General features: G+C 41.5%; 2 protein-coding genes across 3 annotated transcripts; one reads left to right on the top strand and one right to left on the bottom strand.

The window, feature by feature from the left end:
• The first annotated feature begins 102 nt into the window (after positions 1 to 102).
• fbxw12 (F-box and WD repeat domain containing 12) lies at positions 103 to 6,678 on the top strand. Of its 2 annotated transcripts, XM_083768850.1 has the most exons (10): positions 103 to 264; positions 1,075 to 1,112; positions 1,495 to 1,664; positions 1,861 to 1,985; positions 2,691 to 2,897; positions 3,002 to 3,172; positions 3,307 to 3,547; positions 4,163 to 4,341; positions 4,872 to 5,008; positions 5,611 to 6,678. In XM_083768850.1, the coding sequence occupies exons 1-10, from the start codon at positions 166 to 168 to the stop codon at positions 5,708 to 5,710; spliced, it is 1,467 nt and encodes a 488-aa protein (XP_083624976.1). In that variant the 5' UTR covers positions 103 to 165; the 3' UTR covers positions 5,711 to 6,678. The 2 variants fall into 2 exon arrangements, with proteins under 2 accessions (XP_083624976.1, XP_083624977.1); XM_083768851.1 differs by lacking the exon at positions 1,075 to 1,112 and having other exon boundaries at positions 141 to 264.
• Positions 6,679 to 8,297: 1,619 nt separating this feature from the next.
• ptpdc1b (protein tyrosine phosphatase domain containing 1b) lies at positions 8,298 to 15,373 on the bottom strand (the record flags this gene model as incomplete). Its single annotated transcript, XM_083769847.1, has 9 exons — positions 8,298 to 8,312; positions 9,482 to 9,592; positions 11,160 to 11,345; positions 11,977 to 12,872; positions 13,221 to 13,358; positions 13,646 to 13,764; positions 14,254 to 14,334; positions 14,431 to 14,596; positions 15,328 to 15,373. 9 exons carry the CDS (start codon positions 15,371 to 15,373, stop codon positions 8,298 to 8,300), a joined length of 1,758 nt encoding a protein of 585 aa, XP_083625973.1.
• Between the last annotated feature and the right edge of the window lie 660 nt (positions 15,374 to 16,033).

Genomic DNA, 16,033 nt, shown 5'->3' with positions numbered 1-16,033 from the left:
CCATCTGGTGGTAATGTGACGCCAATGCAGTTAAAAGGGAAAACTGTCGTTTGACCCTGCATACTTTCCGTAGTTTTACACAACAATCAACATACTGGTTGGTTAGAGCTACGCAAACAGCACGTGTGCTTGTGTAGTTTGTATTAACTGCTGACTTCCATCACTATGGACAGTGCAATTGCAACATTAGGCAGTGATTGCCTTATCCACATTTTTACCTTCTTAAATGTGGAAGATTTGATGAACGTCTCAAGTGTTTGTACGGTAAGGAGGAGTGGTGGCAGCGAAGTGCGGAAGTGGTGTGTGGGAGGCTAAAATTCACAAACTTGAGACAGACTAGTCACTAGTGACAAATGGAAAAAGGGAAAATCATGTGCTATCATCATAATAAGATAGTCTGAGTATAGATGTTGGTCTGGTGGCCACTGGCCACCTAGCCCTCCAAGCAGAACCCAATGGTACTGAAGTTTCTGACATTTTGTTCATCAGAAAAGCTTTATGTAGGGTCCCGAAAGGGGCTAACTGGCCACCTATAGACAGCTTTTGTGGAGATGTGGACAGATGAAACAAACATGCCAATGTAACACAAGATAAAATAAAAGCTATCCCCATTCCCCATACACTTGATTTTATTATAGTGGTGGTGGCCTGGTGGGTCATTATGATTCATATTATTTTCATATTCATCGATCAAACAATTCAGTGACCCCTCCTGCGGATGTGGGCATTGTCATCGTGGAACTTCAATCTGTATTGAATTTGCCTGACCCTCCCCTCTATGGGGACAAGTGGACCTGAACCATGCCTGGAAAATGCCCCCCATAGCATAACCAAGCCCACTAAAGGGATCAAGCATTCAGCACATAATGTCAGACACATACTCGCACACTTCTGGAGAATATAATGAAGGATGTCTCATCTGACCATCACCGTTTCCCACGTTGTCAACTGCTTATGGTCTTTGCACCACTTAATTAACGCAGATACCCCAATAGTGAGCCCTCTTTCATCATGATAATGTTCATGTACATACATGTACTTCTTTATACCTGTGCATTTGTTTTGTTTTTTTAGGATTGGCTCGAAGTTGCACAGACTCCTTGGTTATGGAGGTACGTTCAGCTTAAAGGGGCATGTTTGGTGTCGTTTTAACATCTAGCTTTTGGGAACACCCCAGACTGTTTTTAAGTTGCTTGTTTGTGTGTGTGTGTGTGTGTGTGTGTGTGTGTGTGTGTGTGTGTGTGTGTGTGTGTGTGTGTGTGCGCGCGTGTGTGGGTGGATAGATGGATGGATAGATAAGTGTTCGGTGCATTCCCTACTATACATTCTATGATGTGATGTGTCCAGGAGGTTGTACATTCTATGATGTGATGTGTCCAGGAGGTTGTGCCTCCAGTACTGTACATTACTGTACATTCTATGATGTGATATGTCCAGGAGGTTGTGCCTCCAGTACTGTACATTACTGTACATTCTATGATGTGATGTGTCCAGGAGGTTGTGCCTCCAGTACTGGGGGTTCTGTAACGTCGCTGTGGTGGACAGTGAACACATGAGGGACGCGTGGAAGAGGTACTACCTGCGTCGCTCCCACTTGGAGAGCAAGATGACGCAGGGCCGGTCCGGCTGCGACTACACCTGCAAAGGCCTGAGGGGTCACACAGGTATGTACTTACATACTGTACCTGTCCACAGGACTTGCATTGCCATATCTGCCATGTAGGGCTGCAGCTATCTATAATCTTCTTAGCGATTATTCTATCAATTACCTTTTTTTTGTTTTGCACCCTTTCTGCCATGATGCCATGCCACTCTAACCTCATTCTTTTGGTGTGAAATGGTTGTCATCATCTATTCTAGGCAGAGTGGTTGGTTTAGTGTACCTGGAGAAGAATACACCCACCGCTATGGAGCCCTGGAGTTTCCGTAGCACCATCTGCAGTGCCTCAACTGATGGGACAGTGCGAGCGTGGGATGTGAAAAATGTTAGTAAAAAAAATGTCATAGAGCGATTCAGTGGATTTGCTTGGTTTCTAGCTTTGGAACAAAGTTGCCTTCAAATACCTTTTAATTGTTTCATAATTCATAATATAGAACAATAAAGGCACCCGCACACTGCCCAACTTGCACCAAACAGGAGAATAACTTAATAATTTTGGTCACGTTTCGGTCACCAAGACCTTAAATGCATGATTGAAGAAGGCCTTGGTGACCGAAATGTGTTTAATATTAGTTCTTCTCTTGTACTGTGCAAGTGTGCGGGTGCCTTACCGCCTTTATTGTTCTTGGTGCATCATTGTGTGCTTCACCTACGCACCTGTCACAAAGACATTATTACCTTGTGTACAAAAGCCTCGCAACAAAGAAATGTCAATCCTACTCTTCTTTTAGTCTGATTCTAAACATTTGGCAGGAATGCAACCTTAATTACAGGCAAAGAAGCAGAGACATTTGAAAGGGATTGAAGGTCAAAGTAATTAAGCTTCAATTACTATATTACTATACTGTACAAACATAAGGGAATTGGCAATGAATACAATGGGGGCAAACAACATATATTAAACATTCATACATAAAGGACCACTAATGGAAATAAGCTCTCAAGCCTGTATGTATTCACAAGCTAGCATTCTTGTGTGGCCATTTAAGTGAACTGAATTAGCTTGTTGTGTTTGTCTCATTTGTTTTAGGGGGTGGAGTTGTGGTGCAGTGCCGTGCAGAGTCCTCTGACGAGCATTGTCAGTGACAGAGAGCATGGAGTAGTGATTACATCCGATTCCTCAGGGCTTATCAAGAGCTGGCAGGCTCAGACAGGAGAGGAAGTGGCGTCATACCACACTGCATCTCCACGCTGCACATTACTACCATACACGTTTAAAGACCGCTGCTTTCTCTTTGTAAGTTACCAACTCAATTCTTCAAATCTTTGCTCACGTCATGTTTATTCACGTCCCTCTCTTCTGAAATGTTAACGCTGTCTCTTAATTCAAATGTTTCTCAGGTAGGCACCGGACAAGGATCACTGCACACACTGACACTAACGGGCCCTGAGTGGTCAAAAACATCCAGTCTAGTGGTGTGCGACTCTTACAATGTCAACCTTCTGCTAGCTTCTCCCGACAAGAAATGGATCTTGGCAGGAACCAAAGACAACTATGATTTGATTCCAAAGGTAAGTATAGCTCTGTAGGCACTGGGTAATGCTTGTTTTACTGTATATTACATTTCTGTGTGCAGCTGATAAATGAAAATGAAACCAGGATTAAAGAACATTTCATTTATTTTGTTTGATGATGTGGCTTGCAGGTGATCTCTGCTACCAGTTTGATCAATCCATCTGCGGACGAAGATCCTCTGAGCCAGTATCTGCCGGTCCAATGGTTCCACACGGCCGTCTTTATGCCCACCCAGCCTGCTAGACTGGCCATCATCCACCAGGTGAATGATGGCCAGGTGGATGATATCTATGGCTCCGGGTCTGTGCCCGGAGCCGTCACTGTGCTGGATTTCAGCATGAAGACATCCAGATACAAGTCAGAGATACAAGGTAGCTACAGTATACAGATACACTCTGTGCTGTGAATGTTGTACCTGTATTCTAAAGCTGGGATAGTGGATGCATGCTGTAATCCATGGGTCTTCAACAGGGGGTCCTCAGAGTTACTGCAAGGGGGTCGCTAAATCTTTGTGTGCTAGGACCCCCCCCCCCCCCCCCCATTCTTCCCTATTCTTTTCCGTTCCCTATTCTTTGCCGAACGCGTTGTGAGCTTGTAGATCGTCAAAGAGGTTTGGTGTAGATGGAAAAAGTACAGAGGTTTAAGTATTGAGGGTTTAAGTGGTTAAATGTATGAAAAATAGTAAATACACTTTTCCATGAATCCAACATACACTGATAACAGTGTTGTCAAACAAGACTATGAATCAATCTATGGAATTTATGAAAAAGTTTAATCTGCAACACAATTTTACACAATAATGTACTATTGGGGGGGTCCCTGCTTCCTCCCTCTGGCTTGAAAAGCGCTGGAAGACCTCTGTCGTAATCGATATAATAATCACTAAGAAAATAGTTGCACTACTTTCGACTTTTCGAGTCATACGGAATGATTTTCGAATTAATAGATATCAGTTTTCCTGTGTATAATTTACGTTTCCATTGTAGTGGTGAAGTATGGGATTACCTTTCCTTTGATCTGGAACAAATCTCCACGAAACGTCGTGCTGGAGGCCAAGGACGGGGATATACTCGTGATGGGGGATCACCAAGACCTCTGGGTCACTTATTTGAAGTACAGGCTCAGCTATAAATTCCTAGCTGCACATGTTTCATCCATATCTGTGGTAGGCTCTTCTTCTTCTTATGGTGAAAAGTACAAGCACTTGTAAGCTTGTAGCGAGCCTGGTAAACCATCCCGGTCGCGTGAATTCACATTATAATATGAATTCAATCACAGCGCTCAGGGCCCTGTGATTGACAGACACCGATTGGCTCTTCTATTTATATATTTTTCACACAGCGCTTTTGTCAGACTGTTCTGCAGATGACATTATGATAATATGAGTTTACACGACCGACCGGGATGGTTTACCAGGCTACTTTATAGCTGTGAAACATATCAATTGTTTGTGTGACCTTTGCATTGGTTAACCCATTTTGGGCGGGAACCCCTTTTGCTGTTTTAAACATTATGTTATAATTTAGCTATTGAAAAATAGCAGATCTACAAGCTCATAGCGCTACGAGCTTGTAGGTCTGCTATTTTTGAAAAATCGTGAAAATATTTATTTCAGAAAACTGGAGGATTTAGAAGAATTTAACACCTTTCTCGGCTACAATTAGTCAATTATTTTCATGCAATTGTGTTTTACAGGATAGCTTTCATGTGGTGGCTGCTTGTCGGGACCTGTCTTTAAGAGTGTACACATGGAAAGACCAGAACAGGAAAGATGGCCGTATTGACCTGAAGGACCGATATCACTTACTCGGAGGTTCCCACACTATGTCCAGGTACAGTATAATACAGACAACAACAGACAGGTTGACGTTAAAGTACAGCAGAAATAATCAATTGATCAATCAATTATCAAAAAAAATAATCGATAATCTATTAAAATAATCTGTTAATAATTTACCCCTGTCTTTGGGTATGTCATCATAATGGGAAATCTTTCAAAACATTTGGACAACTTTCAAGAATAGTGAAAATAGATCAACATGTAATTTGAGGCCGAATGATCTGAGAATTCCAAATATTACTGGCAGATATAAAGCCCTGGAAAGTCAGAGGTTATGCAATTCATGTAACGACGGGTTCAGTTGGGTATGAGTTTCATGTTTTGGTTTGAGTGCAAGAATATTAATTTTAGAAGTTATTTGTAAATAGTGTGCTTTTCTGAAAACGTTCTTCCTCTGTTCAAATAATGCATAAACGAATATAGTGTGTTTCACATTCAGCCATGCCTTTTGCTACTGTACCTGTACGAATATCGTTATGTTATACACTGTCTATATGCATCAGTGCTCCAAATAGCTTAAATAGATGATGATTATGAACGAACAAAAGCACTGTTTTAAACCTTCCACTGCTGCTGGGGTCCTATCTGTTTCAGGGGCTTCAGCCATGTGGCCTGTGACTACTCCAGCATTGTGGCCGTAGCAGAAGGCAACGACGGGAAAGATGTCCTGAAAGCTTACTCTTTCACCTCCTGAAGACCAAAAGCACCACGTGAATGGAAAACATAATGGCACTACTGATATTTGCACTGACCACTTCTTTTAATTGAAGGGGAACTTTGACCGTAGTGTAAGTTCTATTGTTTGTGCCGAGGGCATTGCTAGGTGTCTGATTTGTATCCAACATTCACACGTCTTCCTCACGAAGAAATTATAGGGTTATTTTCCCCTTTGAGAATTACTTTAACAGATATGTAATATTATTGTGTATTATGTGGTATTTTAGAAATCCTATGTTTGCAAACACCCACACATTGTCTACTTGCTCAATAAAGAAACCGTTTTGTTTTTGTTACATTAGAACTAGAAGACCTTCAGGCATTTGATATGCTGAAACATAATAAAATAGTTTATTTATTGAGCAAGTAGATTTTTATTTTCATTCCGTGTCTGTGATGCTTCACCAACGCACCTGTTGCCAAATTAATCTCTTTTTTATTGCCAGAAATCTACAGACTCTTAACTCCTCTAGGACCGAAACGAGATGTCCGAAACGATATTGATATATATCTTTTTGTGTTTCTGTGAGTTCACAATCACATTAAAGTGATTAAACTATTGTACTACGACACTGTTACACATAGTACTATATTATTTTTGTTCATCAGTTTCAGTTGAAACAAACTATTTGTTTGCAAGCAGCTGTCAGTGTAATATATTGTTGCTATTTGGGAAATCAATCAATTTGATTTCCAGTTTGTATTTTGCCATGATTCCAAAAAACACCAACAGGATCAAATATAATTTGGAAGGGAGCTAGGCGGGGAGGTTTTGTCACTGCATTACATAACACCCGGTGGGGGCTATTCACTGGCAAGTTAGCCAATAGGGTATAGCTGCTGGATATCATCATACAGTGGCCTTATGTTATGGGAATGGCATGGAACACATACTGTATTTTGTTTAGAGACATTTTGTTAACTAAACTCTTCACTGGTTCAAGGGCAACCTACTGTTATAAATTAAGGGACAGTATATTGTTGTACACAAGTCTTAAGGCATATTGTATTGCATGTATTCTGGTGTGATCAATTTTAAACTCTGCTAAATATTGTCAGAACATATTACTGTGGCAAGATTCCATGAATTTAATATATTAAGTCTACACAATAGTTGTACTTGTTAGGTATTAAAAATATAAATATATTGTTGATGTCGGGCAGAAACCTTGTATGTCCAAAACTGTTATAATGGAGCAAAATAACTCCAGATCCAAATAAATGACTTAGTTCTGGTTAATAACTTTTAATTGGGTAAATATTTAGCTTATTTTCCTCCATAAAAAAATAGTTTAACACCGTTTGTTATATAGGTGAAATATTAGATAAAGGTTTCTGCCCAACAAGGGAACATGTATACTAACTATAGGCTATATGATTGTGACACAAGGCACAAACAGTTCCCTTGTTTAACAGGGCTCCACAAGGGTGATGTCCACACAGCACGGTAAATATAAAAGTCCATTTATTGGTTATTATGTTGCAATTACTGACAATGTTGAACTTTGGTTGTCATCACCAGTGGTTGTCCATCTCATGTCCAGAAGGATGTACCTCAGGACTTCAGTCATAGTCTTGTACACATTCCTTCCATTCTCTGAGTTCTTCTCCAGCTGTTGAAAGGCATGGCATGTTCTTTAGTCATACACAGACAGGGCTTTGATTAGGAAGTTATTGAACAGTGTTTCTCAATGCTGGGTCTCTGGGGACCACCAGCAGCAATTGCACCCTTACTGGTCTGTAAACTCTTAGCCTCGGAAACCCAGACATTTATATTTCCTCTTTTTCAATTTAATTACATTTTTGCTTAAATTAACACTTTGTTAATTATACCAGTATTACATCTGCTCCCATGCCATATACCTCTTCCTAATGTTTCTCTCTGTTTCTCTCTGTTTGTGTGTGTGTGTGTGTGCGCGCGCACGCGCGTGCGTGCGTGCGTGATTGAATGTCTGACTAGGGGACGCCCTCTTCCTTCGGTGTGTCGGTACACTAACTTAACTTCACAAACACTATGCCTAACCCTAACCTTATTACCCTAACCTCACAAACACTATGCCTAACCCTAACCTTATTACCCTAACCTCACAAACACTATGCCTAACCCTAACCTTATTACCCTAACCTCACAAACACTATGCCTAACCCTAACCTTATTACCCTAACCTCACAAACACTATGCCTAACCCTAACCTTATTACCCTAACCTCACAAACACTATGCCTAACCCTAACCTTATTACCCTAACCTCACAAACACTATGCCTAACCCTAACCTTATTACCCTAACCTCACAAACACTATGCCTAACCCTAACCTTATTACCCCAACCTCACAAACACTATGCCTAACCTTATTACCCTAACCTCACAAACACTATGCCTAACCCTAACCTTATTACCCTAACCTCACAAACACTATGCCTAACCCTAACCTTATTACCCCAACCTCACAAACACTATGCCTAACCTTATTACCCTAACCTCACAAACTGTATGCTTAAACCTAACCTCAAAACCACGTCCACCTGGGTGAAACTGAAACACTGAAAAGAGAGCCTAACCCTCAGCTAGACAGGTTCTGGTTCAAAAAGCACAACACATTACTAGGATCTGACATAGAGTAAAGAGCACAGCAGAGGTTATAGGGGCTGGCTTGCTCAAGAGTTGCAGATGAGGCGGTGCAGTACTCAGTGAGTACTGCAGTGGCCTCATTTTTGAGAGGTGCTAGCCCCTCCTACATCCAGCTTTTAGTTACTGTCCACGATAAACTTTGTCTTAAACAAACATTACATTTCCATTGACAATGAATGGAGAATTTTACGTCATAGTGTCTGAGCAAATAGGCATAGTGTCTGATGTACGATGATAAGAGCGCCGCTCACTTCACACGGGTGTGATTTTTTTAAATTGTTCTACTTGGCTCAGTTGGCTGGCAATGAAACTTTAATTTTGGGGATTTATTCTTGCCTCTGTTTGAGTCTGCACTTGGGTTCAACTAGTGCGACGGTTCCCTGTATTATGTATGTGAGGATGTTATAGTTGACTCTTAAATTGGTTACGGACCGGTTTATGTCTTTGTATGTGGCTTTGCCCTGTAGTATTCTCTCCCTTCTCATTGGTTCCAATAGGAATTGGAGAGTGTTGAGATGAATGATCAGAGTAATTGGCGTGCACCTGAGCTCAGGGGCCAACGCCCTTTAAAAGCCTGCCTCCTCAGTCCCTACCAGGTGCATGATGCACCTTATTCAACATTTCTGTTAATACATGTAACACTCACACACATAATGTATTTTGTTTAAACCTTTTAGGCCCCTGTAGGCCTATAAAAAGTGTCATCATGATAAAAGGCTTTAATTTGAAGATTATGCCAGGCATATGGCAGCCAAGTCTATGGGATTTTGAATGTTTGTTTAGAGCACTTATGACGTATATTGTTTGTCCGCCAAGTCTATGGACTTTGATGATATTACAATGTTTGTTTAGAGCACTTTAGAGCCAGCCAAGTCTATGGACTTTAATGTTTGTTTAGGGAACTAAGTGTCGACGTAAGACATCATGTGGCAGATATAAATTCAGTGTGTTCCCCTCACTTAACACAAGTGATTTGTTTTTATCTCTGGGACCCCAATCTACGCTGAAGAATCATTGTTAATTTAAATCATTGCATTTGTACACTTTCTGAGTTCTAGACCGTAAACTGTCAGTAAGGGTCCATGTGGACAGCTGGCGGTCATGGTTCTTCCTTACCCGAGTGAAAGCCTTGATGGTACGATCCAAGAAAGCGTTCTCTACCTCCTCTGGTATTTCCTGCATATGAGCCATACAGTCTAATAGGCAAATTAACGTCTGCTTCTGAGCCTTGGAAGACATATTAGAGAGATGACAATGATGAGATTTTACATGAATAGTTGGACGTTCTAGCTGCTTTGCAAAAGTAGAAGTGGTTGGTTGAACTACTCAGTGGTGGAAAGTACTGTACTTTTTGAAGTACTTTTGCGTTACTTTACCATTTCCAACTCCAGCTACTTTAGACTTCTACTCCATTACATCTCCACTACTTTCATTCTTTTATTTATTTATTAAATACATTTTTCCCCAAATAATTATTATAAAAAAGAAATTTAAACAGATTAATTGAAAAATAAAACACATCCCCCTCACGTATTAGACGGCCAATATCAAATATGGATCACAATGGAGTTTGAAGTTACATGGTTTTATAGGAAGGGGGCGTGTCTGATAAAATGAATATAAGCAACTTAAAAACTGTCTGGAAGCTCACTGCTCACAAAAGCCAGAGTAAACCAAGTCAAATATCACCCACTATTTTTAACTTTGGATATTCGAACATAGCAGAGCTACAAGCTTATAACGTGTTGCATCGTGGCACATTGTGAGCTTGCAGATCTGCTATTTTCCAAAACATTTGTGAAATGGGCAATTCATAATGCATGATTGCATATTGTTTACTTAATTGGTACTGTGAGTAACCTTTTATGCCAATACTGATCAAGTAGAATTTTGACAGACAACAGACAACAGTCTTGTCAAAACTCGACTATTGTAACTCCCTTCTTACTGGCCTACCAGCATGTGCACTTAAGCCTCTCCAGCTGATCCAAAATGCCGCAGCTCGCTTGGTCTTCAACCAGCCAAAATTCTCACATGTCTCCCCCTGCTCCGCTCCCTCCACTGGCTCCCGGTCGCTGCCCGCACAGAATACAAAACTCTGATGCTGGCATTCAAAGCAACCAAAGGTATGGCTCCCCCATATCTTGCAAGTATGATTGAACCCTACAAACCCTCCCGCGCACTCAGATCAGCCAACGCAGGGAAGCTGGAAGTACCCTCACTAAAAACGCCGGGACAACGCTCCACACGTCCCAAACTCTTCTCCCTTCTGGCTCCAAAACTGTGGAATGCACTTCCCATTGCAGTCAGAACTGCAGCATCACTCCCAATCTTCCGCCGTAGTCTGAAAACCCACCTTTTCAGACTCCATCATGGCCCATAGCACTTATCCTACCCCCATAGCATTTCGGTAGACTTAGATAGCATTTGATAGACTTATAGCATGTTATGTAGACAGCACTATAGCCTAATTGCATTGTATATAGTCATAGCACGCCATAGTACATATGTATAGCATAGTAGTATAGATATATAGTTTATATGTATAGTCTCATAATATAGATATTCCACTGTTACTTTCTTAGTTTACGCATGTTTCATGATAAATGCTTTTATGTGATGTATTCCCATGCTTTTTTGTTCCTGCTTAATGTAAGTCGCTCTGGATTAAGAGCGTCTGCTAAATGCCTAAATTGTAAATTGTAAATTGATTGAATAGGCCTTTTACTTGAAACAGAGTATTTCTATATTGCTACTTAATGTGAATACATCTTCCGCCAGCGGGACTACTGACCTGGTCCAGAGTGTTGAGGACAGTGTGAGCCTTAGTGTTGTTGGGGTCAAGGGTCATGGCAGCCTGCACGGAGAGGACTGGCTCTCTCAGCTGCTCCAGCCACGACCACATCAGCCCAGTCAACACAAACGGATCCCTCTCTAAACACAGCTGCTGCTCCCATCCACCGCCCATGTTCAGCTCTGCCTGTACAAACACTCAACATGAGATGACCTGAACAGCTCTTTGAGCTTATATTATTTAAATATACATATTATATATTCTGTCAAAGCCCCCCTCCTTCACCATCATTTAATACTAGGGTAAGAAGCTGTAAGTCACCCGGGAGAGACTTGGTTGGAAAGGAGCCAGTAAAAGGACCACACCACATTTTCAACATATCTTCACATTAATATTTGCTCCACACTAATGCTTACTAAAAGATGGTACAATCTTTGTCTACTCACTCCTTATGAGGGCTGTGGACAGTTCAGAAACCCTCCTACAGAGAGAACAATGGCCTCTATTTCAGCTTGCTAAATATCCAGGAAGAGAAAGGCTGTAGTTTCTATTGATGATGTCATGTGTATAGGCCATAGACCGTATAGGCATATGTTTCTGAACTGCACACAGCTCGCCTCTGAGACAAAGACTGAATGGACAGAAATGGTGACAGACCAAGGACCAGGTTGGTTACGTTTGTTTGATGCTGTAGTATGATCAGATCAAGTTTAGTAGGGCATTCATTTATGAAAAACACAAAAAGTTTTATTATGGGGATAGGAGGTTTCCGACCCGACAGCAACGAGGTAGATATGATGAGCGGATGAAGCTATACCTGCCAGGTTAAGACAGCGCATCTGTGCTGCTTCTCTCCATCCAGGAACAGGTCCACAGCCAGAGCCTGGGCCACCAGGAGCCTCCGGGTCTCCGCAGACAACTCTGACTGCAGGGTTATGAACGGCACCTCCGATTCCTCCACTTCTACCAGACACTGCTTTCCTTTCCTCTGCTCTGCCCTCAACCTGGACGACATCTTGGCCTTTATCACAGACGATTGGTTGCAGTCGTCCCACAGTGTTCCTGTCGAGCAGCAGGAGGTGTTCGACTGGTTCTGGGTGGAGGTGCGATAGGGCGAATGAATGTTGCTTTGCGACAGTGAACCGAGATGAGGCTGTGCCAGCAAATTGAGATTGGATCCGAGACGCTCGATATTGGAGTCACTGTAGCTCAGACTCTTGTGGTGGTAGAAGATGGCCGGCTCGTTGAAGTGACGGGGTAAAGTGGGAGCGCCCGGTAAGCGGGGCCGCATGTCAGCCATGTTCTGGCCAAAGCCAGGGCCCAGCTTTTCGACCATACTTTCGACCATCTCTAAGTCCTCAAAATCTGGGGCCTCCAGGACGTCGTCCTCGATGACCTGCCGGTTCAAGGTGTCTATCAGGAGCCTACAGATGAGGTGGACGATCTTAGGCAGGTGCCTCAGTTCCCGCCGCTCGTAGCCGTGGAGCACGTGTCTCTGGCGGATTAGGTACTGGGACAGGGTGACCGGGTCTGACCGGGGCTCCGCGCAGGAAAACACTTTCCTCAGAGGCACGAGGAACTGTACAAACTGCCTGACACACTGTAGCTGACCTCTCGTCTGGATGGAGTTAGGACGCTTGGCACGTACGTGAGAAATGGCCTGGTTAGCGGACATCCTGGTGGTGTAGGTCATGAAACATGCCAACAACACACCTGGATGGGACAAGACAATATGTGTGTTAAATACCTTTTTTCCTTATCATCATAATTATTTTAGATTCATAATCATAAGTGCGTTTTAACAGCGGGCGACAGCCAGACGAATTTTCAGGAAGTGCATTATTTGTCTATGGGACCCGGGCAACTACCGGCGATAGCAGGCAAACAGGCTATAGTCGAAAAGTGGACTGAGGTACGTCGCCCGAAAAGATGAAAATAATTAATCTTTTGGGGCGACATCGTCCGGCGATAGTGGGCTATTGGCCATAGCCAATGAAATTAATTTGTCACTCGCCATTGTTCTCCCAGTGTTAAAACGCACTGTGAATGTGAAGTGTGTACCTGTCCTCCCTAGACCGGCATGACAGTGCACCGCTATCTTCCCCTCCTGCATTGCAAAGGCCATGACCTTCACCATATCCAGAACCGCCGTGAGGTTAGCCACTCCATAGTCAGCCAGGACAAAATTGTAGTAATAAACTGAAATGGTGAGAACTTTTTTAATAAAATCAGTTTCCTGGTATTACACCACATCAATACCCATTAAAACTGGGAAAGCATCTGTGTAATCTTTGATTTTTAGCAATATATAAAACTCTTGATATATGATTTGGAACAGTTCTTCTGTCATTTTCAGATGGGCGTCCTTGGCATGAAAACATTACTGAAAAAGTACAGATTTACAGTAGCTGGCATTTGTAGAATCAGCCTCAGCTCTTAAATGGGTTAATCAAACAGAACTGCAGAAGTATTTGAACAGCACTCACTGTCGTTCTCCATGAAAACCTCAGGGTGATAGGCAAAGCCACTGTCAGGCTCCAGAGGGTTTCCACACATAGCATGTTCTCCAGGTCTCTGCAGATTGATGACGGTTTTTATACCATTCCTTCACAGACACACAGATAGTGTGGATTAAAGCAAAATAAAACCACGACTGAAAGTGTTTGTATGACCAAATCCTTATGCGAAACAGTGTGAACCTTCCTAAACAATTGTGTAAAATTATTATGTTTTTTTAATATTGTACATGCTGTTCGACATATTGCCAACCAGGAGACGAAATCACATATTGAGGCTTTAAACTTTGATTTTATAGGAAATATAAAACTATTAACTAACTAAATATAAGACTATTGAGATTTTATGGAAGATGCTTCTGAACATATTGCTAATTTGACCACTTCAAATGCTCTAATCTTAAAATAATGACAGAAAATAGACTATCTACATTACAATGCTGACTTCTATAGAATCCAAATGCATGAAATCAGTCGTGGCAACTGAGAACTTTAATCCATGTAAACATACACACGTTATTATAGTATTGACATACTGTACCTTAAAAGTTATCAAAGATCTATGAAAAAAGCTGTACCTTTTGAACTGATCAATGATATTATATTTCTCAATGATTTCAGTGGAAGGTCTGGACATTGCCAGAAGATAATCAGTAACCCTGAAATTACAGAAACATCATGAGCAGAATGTCATAAAGATGCAATAGTTAAATGTGTGATTATTGTAAAGTGCTAATAAAGCAGAGCAGGTTTACCAGGAGGAGTAGAGGCCTTTGATGGCCTGCTTGTCATCACTCCAGTGAGTCGGGTTGTCATATTTGCAGGCCGGACCTCCACAGCCCATTGAGCATTGCATTTCTTCTGGGACGACATGACGCATGAGCTCCCCCACTATGGTGTATTTGGCCCGGGGGGCCGTGACTGCATTCAGCAGAGGATAGAGCAAAAGAGCCTTTATGGGTCAGTTTGGTCAATGTTAAAATGTTACATGCAATCTTCTGTGTGATTTGCATAAGCTAGTGATTGACATAGTCACAAACAAACTTTGGTAAGTGATAAATAAATGACATCTTCACTGGTGAGTTCTAATCCTTGGCTAGCACTCTATAACCAACATACTGTACATATACGCATATAATAATACTGACATGTGAATTTAGCACTAGTCCTTAACAATTCACATATTAGTTCTCAATAGATTAAAGGACCACTTCACCACTTTTCAACCTATCTTCATATACTAGGTCCTCACCTATAATCCTGAAAAAATTGCGCAATTATTTTCTACTCGATCTGTGTCTCATAGGAGGGCAGTTCAGAAACCGTCTTCCAGTGACATCATCGATGGGGAATACAAGCTAATAGAAACTGCAGGCTTTCTAGTCCTGAACAGTTGCAATGCGAAAATGGAAGCCATCGTTCTCACGATAATGAAAACCTAAATCTTTGTAAAAAAATATTGTTTAAAAGAAAAATCTGCCTAATGATGTCACTGGAAGACGGTTTCTAAACTGCCCACAGCCCTCCTATGAGACATGACGGAGTAGAAAAAAAATCATGCCATTTTATCATGATTATTATGGGACCTATTATATGAAGATAGGTTGAAAAGTGGTGAAGTGGTCCTTTAACAGCTATACATAAGTCTTTACCAAAATCAATCAGGAATCCGCCTCTTGTCTTGGCATGGACTGCCATCTGGATGGTCAGCTGAGGCGACGTCAACAGTCATAGCAGAGGCAGGCGGTACACATAGCTGTAGCTATACTAATGAGATGCAATACTAATTAAGTTAACTAATTCAATTAAACAATCAATTAAACACCTTCTTTGTGAAGGCTAGAAAATGACTGACGTTTTTATTCCAACCTTTGAGAAACTAATCTTGGACAAAATAATTAAGAAAATAATGATACAAAATCAACTCATTCAATCACACAGACATTTTAATCTGCCATAATCCATTTGAAAGGATCAGTGTTTAGGATCAGTCATGCTAAACCAACAGTTATGACTCCTATCCTATAATAATCCCACACAATTCACGACCACTACTCAGTCACACAAAATTATCCAATGATAAACCAATAGATAATAAGGACACAGTTGCCATTCAAAAGTGATAGGTTACACTCAAGAGGAATTACCTGCTGTGAGGAGCTTGCAGCCACCATACCCATGACACAAATGTGTCACTTTCTTTCTCAAAATGCTGTGACATGAACGTCCACTGCTGTGATGTCCTTTAGATTGCTTGTAAAGATGTCCCCATTACCTGCTGTGATTTGACTGTCCTCAGATTGTCCAACAGAATGACCGTTTGCATCCTGTCGTAATAACAACAATACATTATTATTA

Source organism: Protomyctophum parallelum (assembly GCF_964188405.1).
Source record: "Protomyctophum parallelum genome assembly, chromosome: 7".
Classification (NCBI taxonomy): Eukaryota; Metazoa; Chordata; class Actinopteri; order Myctophiformes; family Myctophidae; genus Protomyctophum; species Protomyctophum parallelum.
This window is presented reverse-complemented; position numbering and strand designations above follow the sequence as displayed.

Excerpts from the sequence above, each read along its gene's own strand:
- fbxw12 (XM_083768850.1), top strand. The coding sequence starts at position 166 with ATGGACAGTGCAATTGCAACATTAGGCAGTGATTGCCTTATCCACATT. Across the intron at positions 1,986-2,690 it reads GAGCGTGGGATGTGAAAAAT|GGGGTGGAGTTGTGGTGCAG; the intron begins GTTAGTAAAAAA and ends CATTTGTTTTAG. Across the intron at positions 5,009-5,610 it reads GGTTCCCACACTATGTCCAG|GGGCTTCAGCCATGTGGCCT; the intron begins GTACAGTATAAT and ends TATCTGTTTCAG.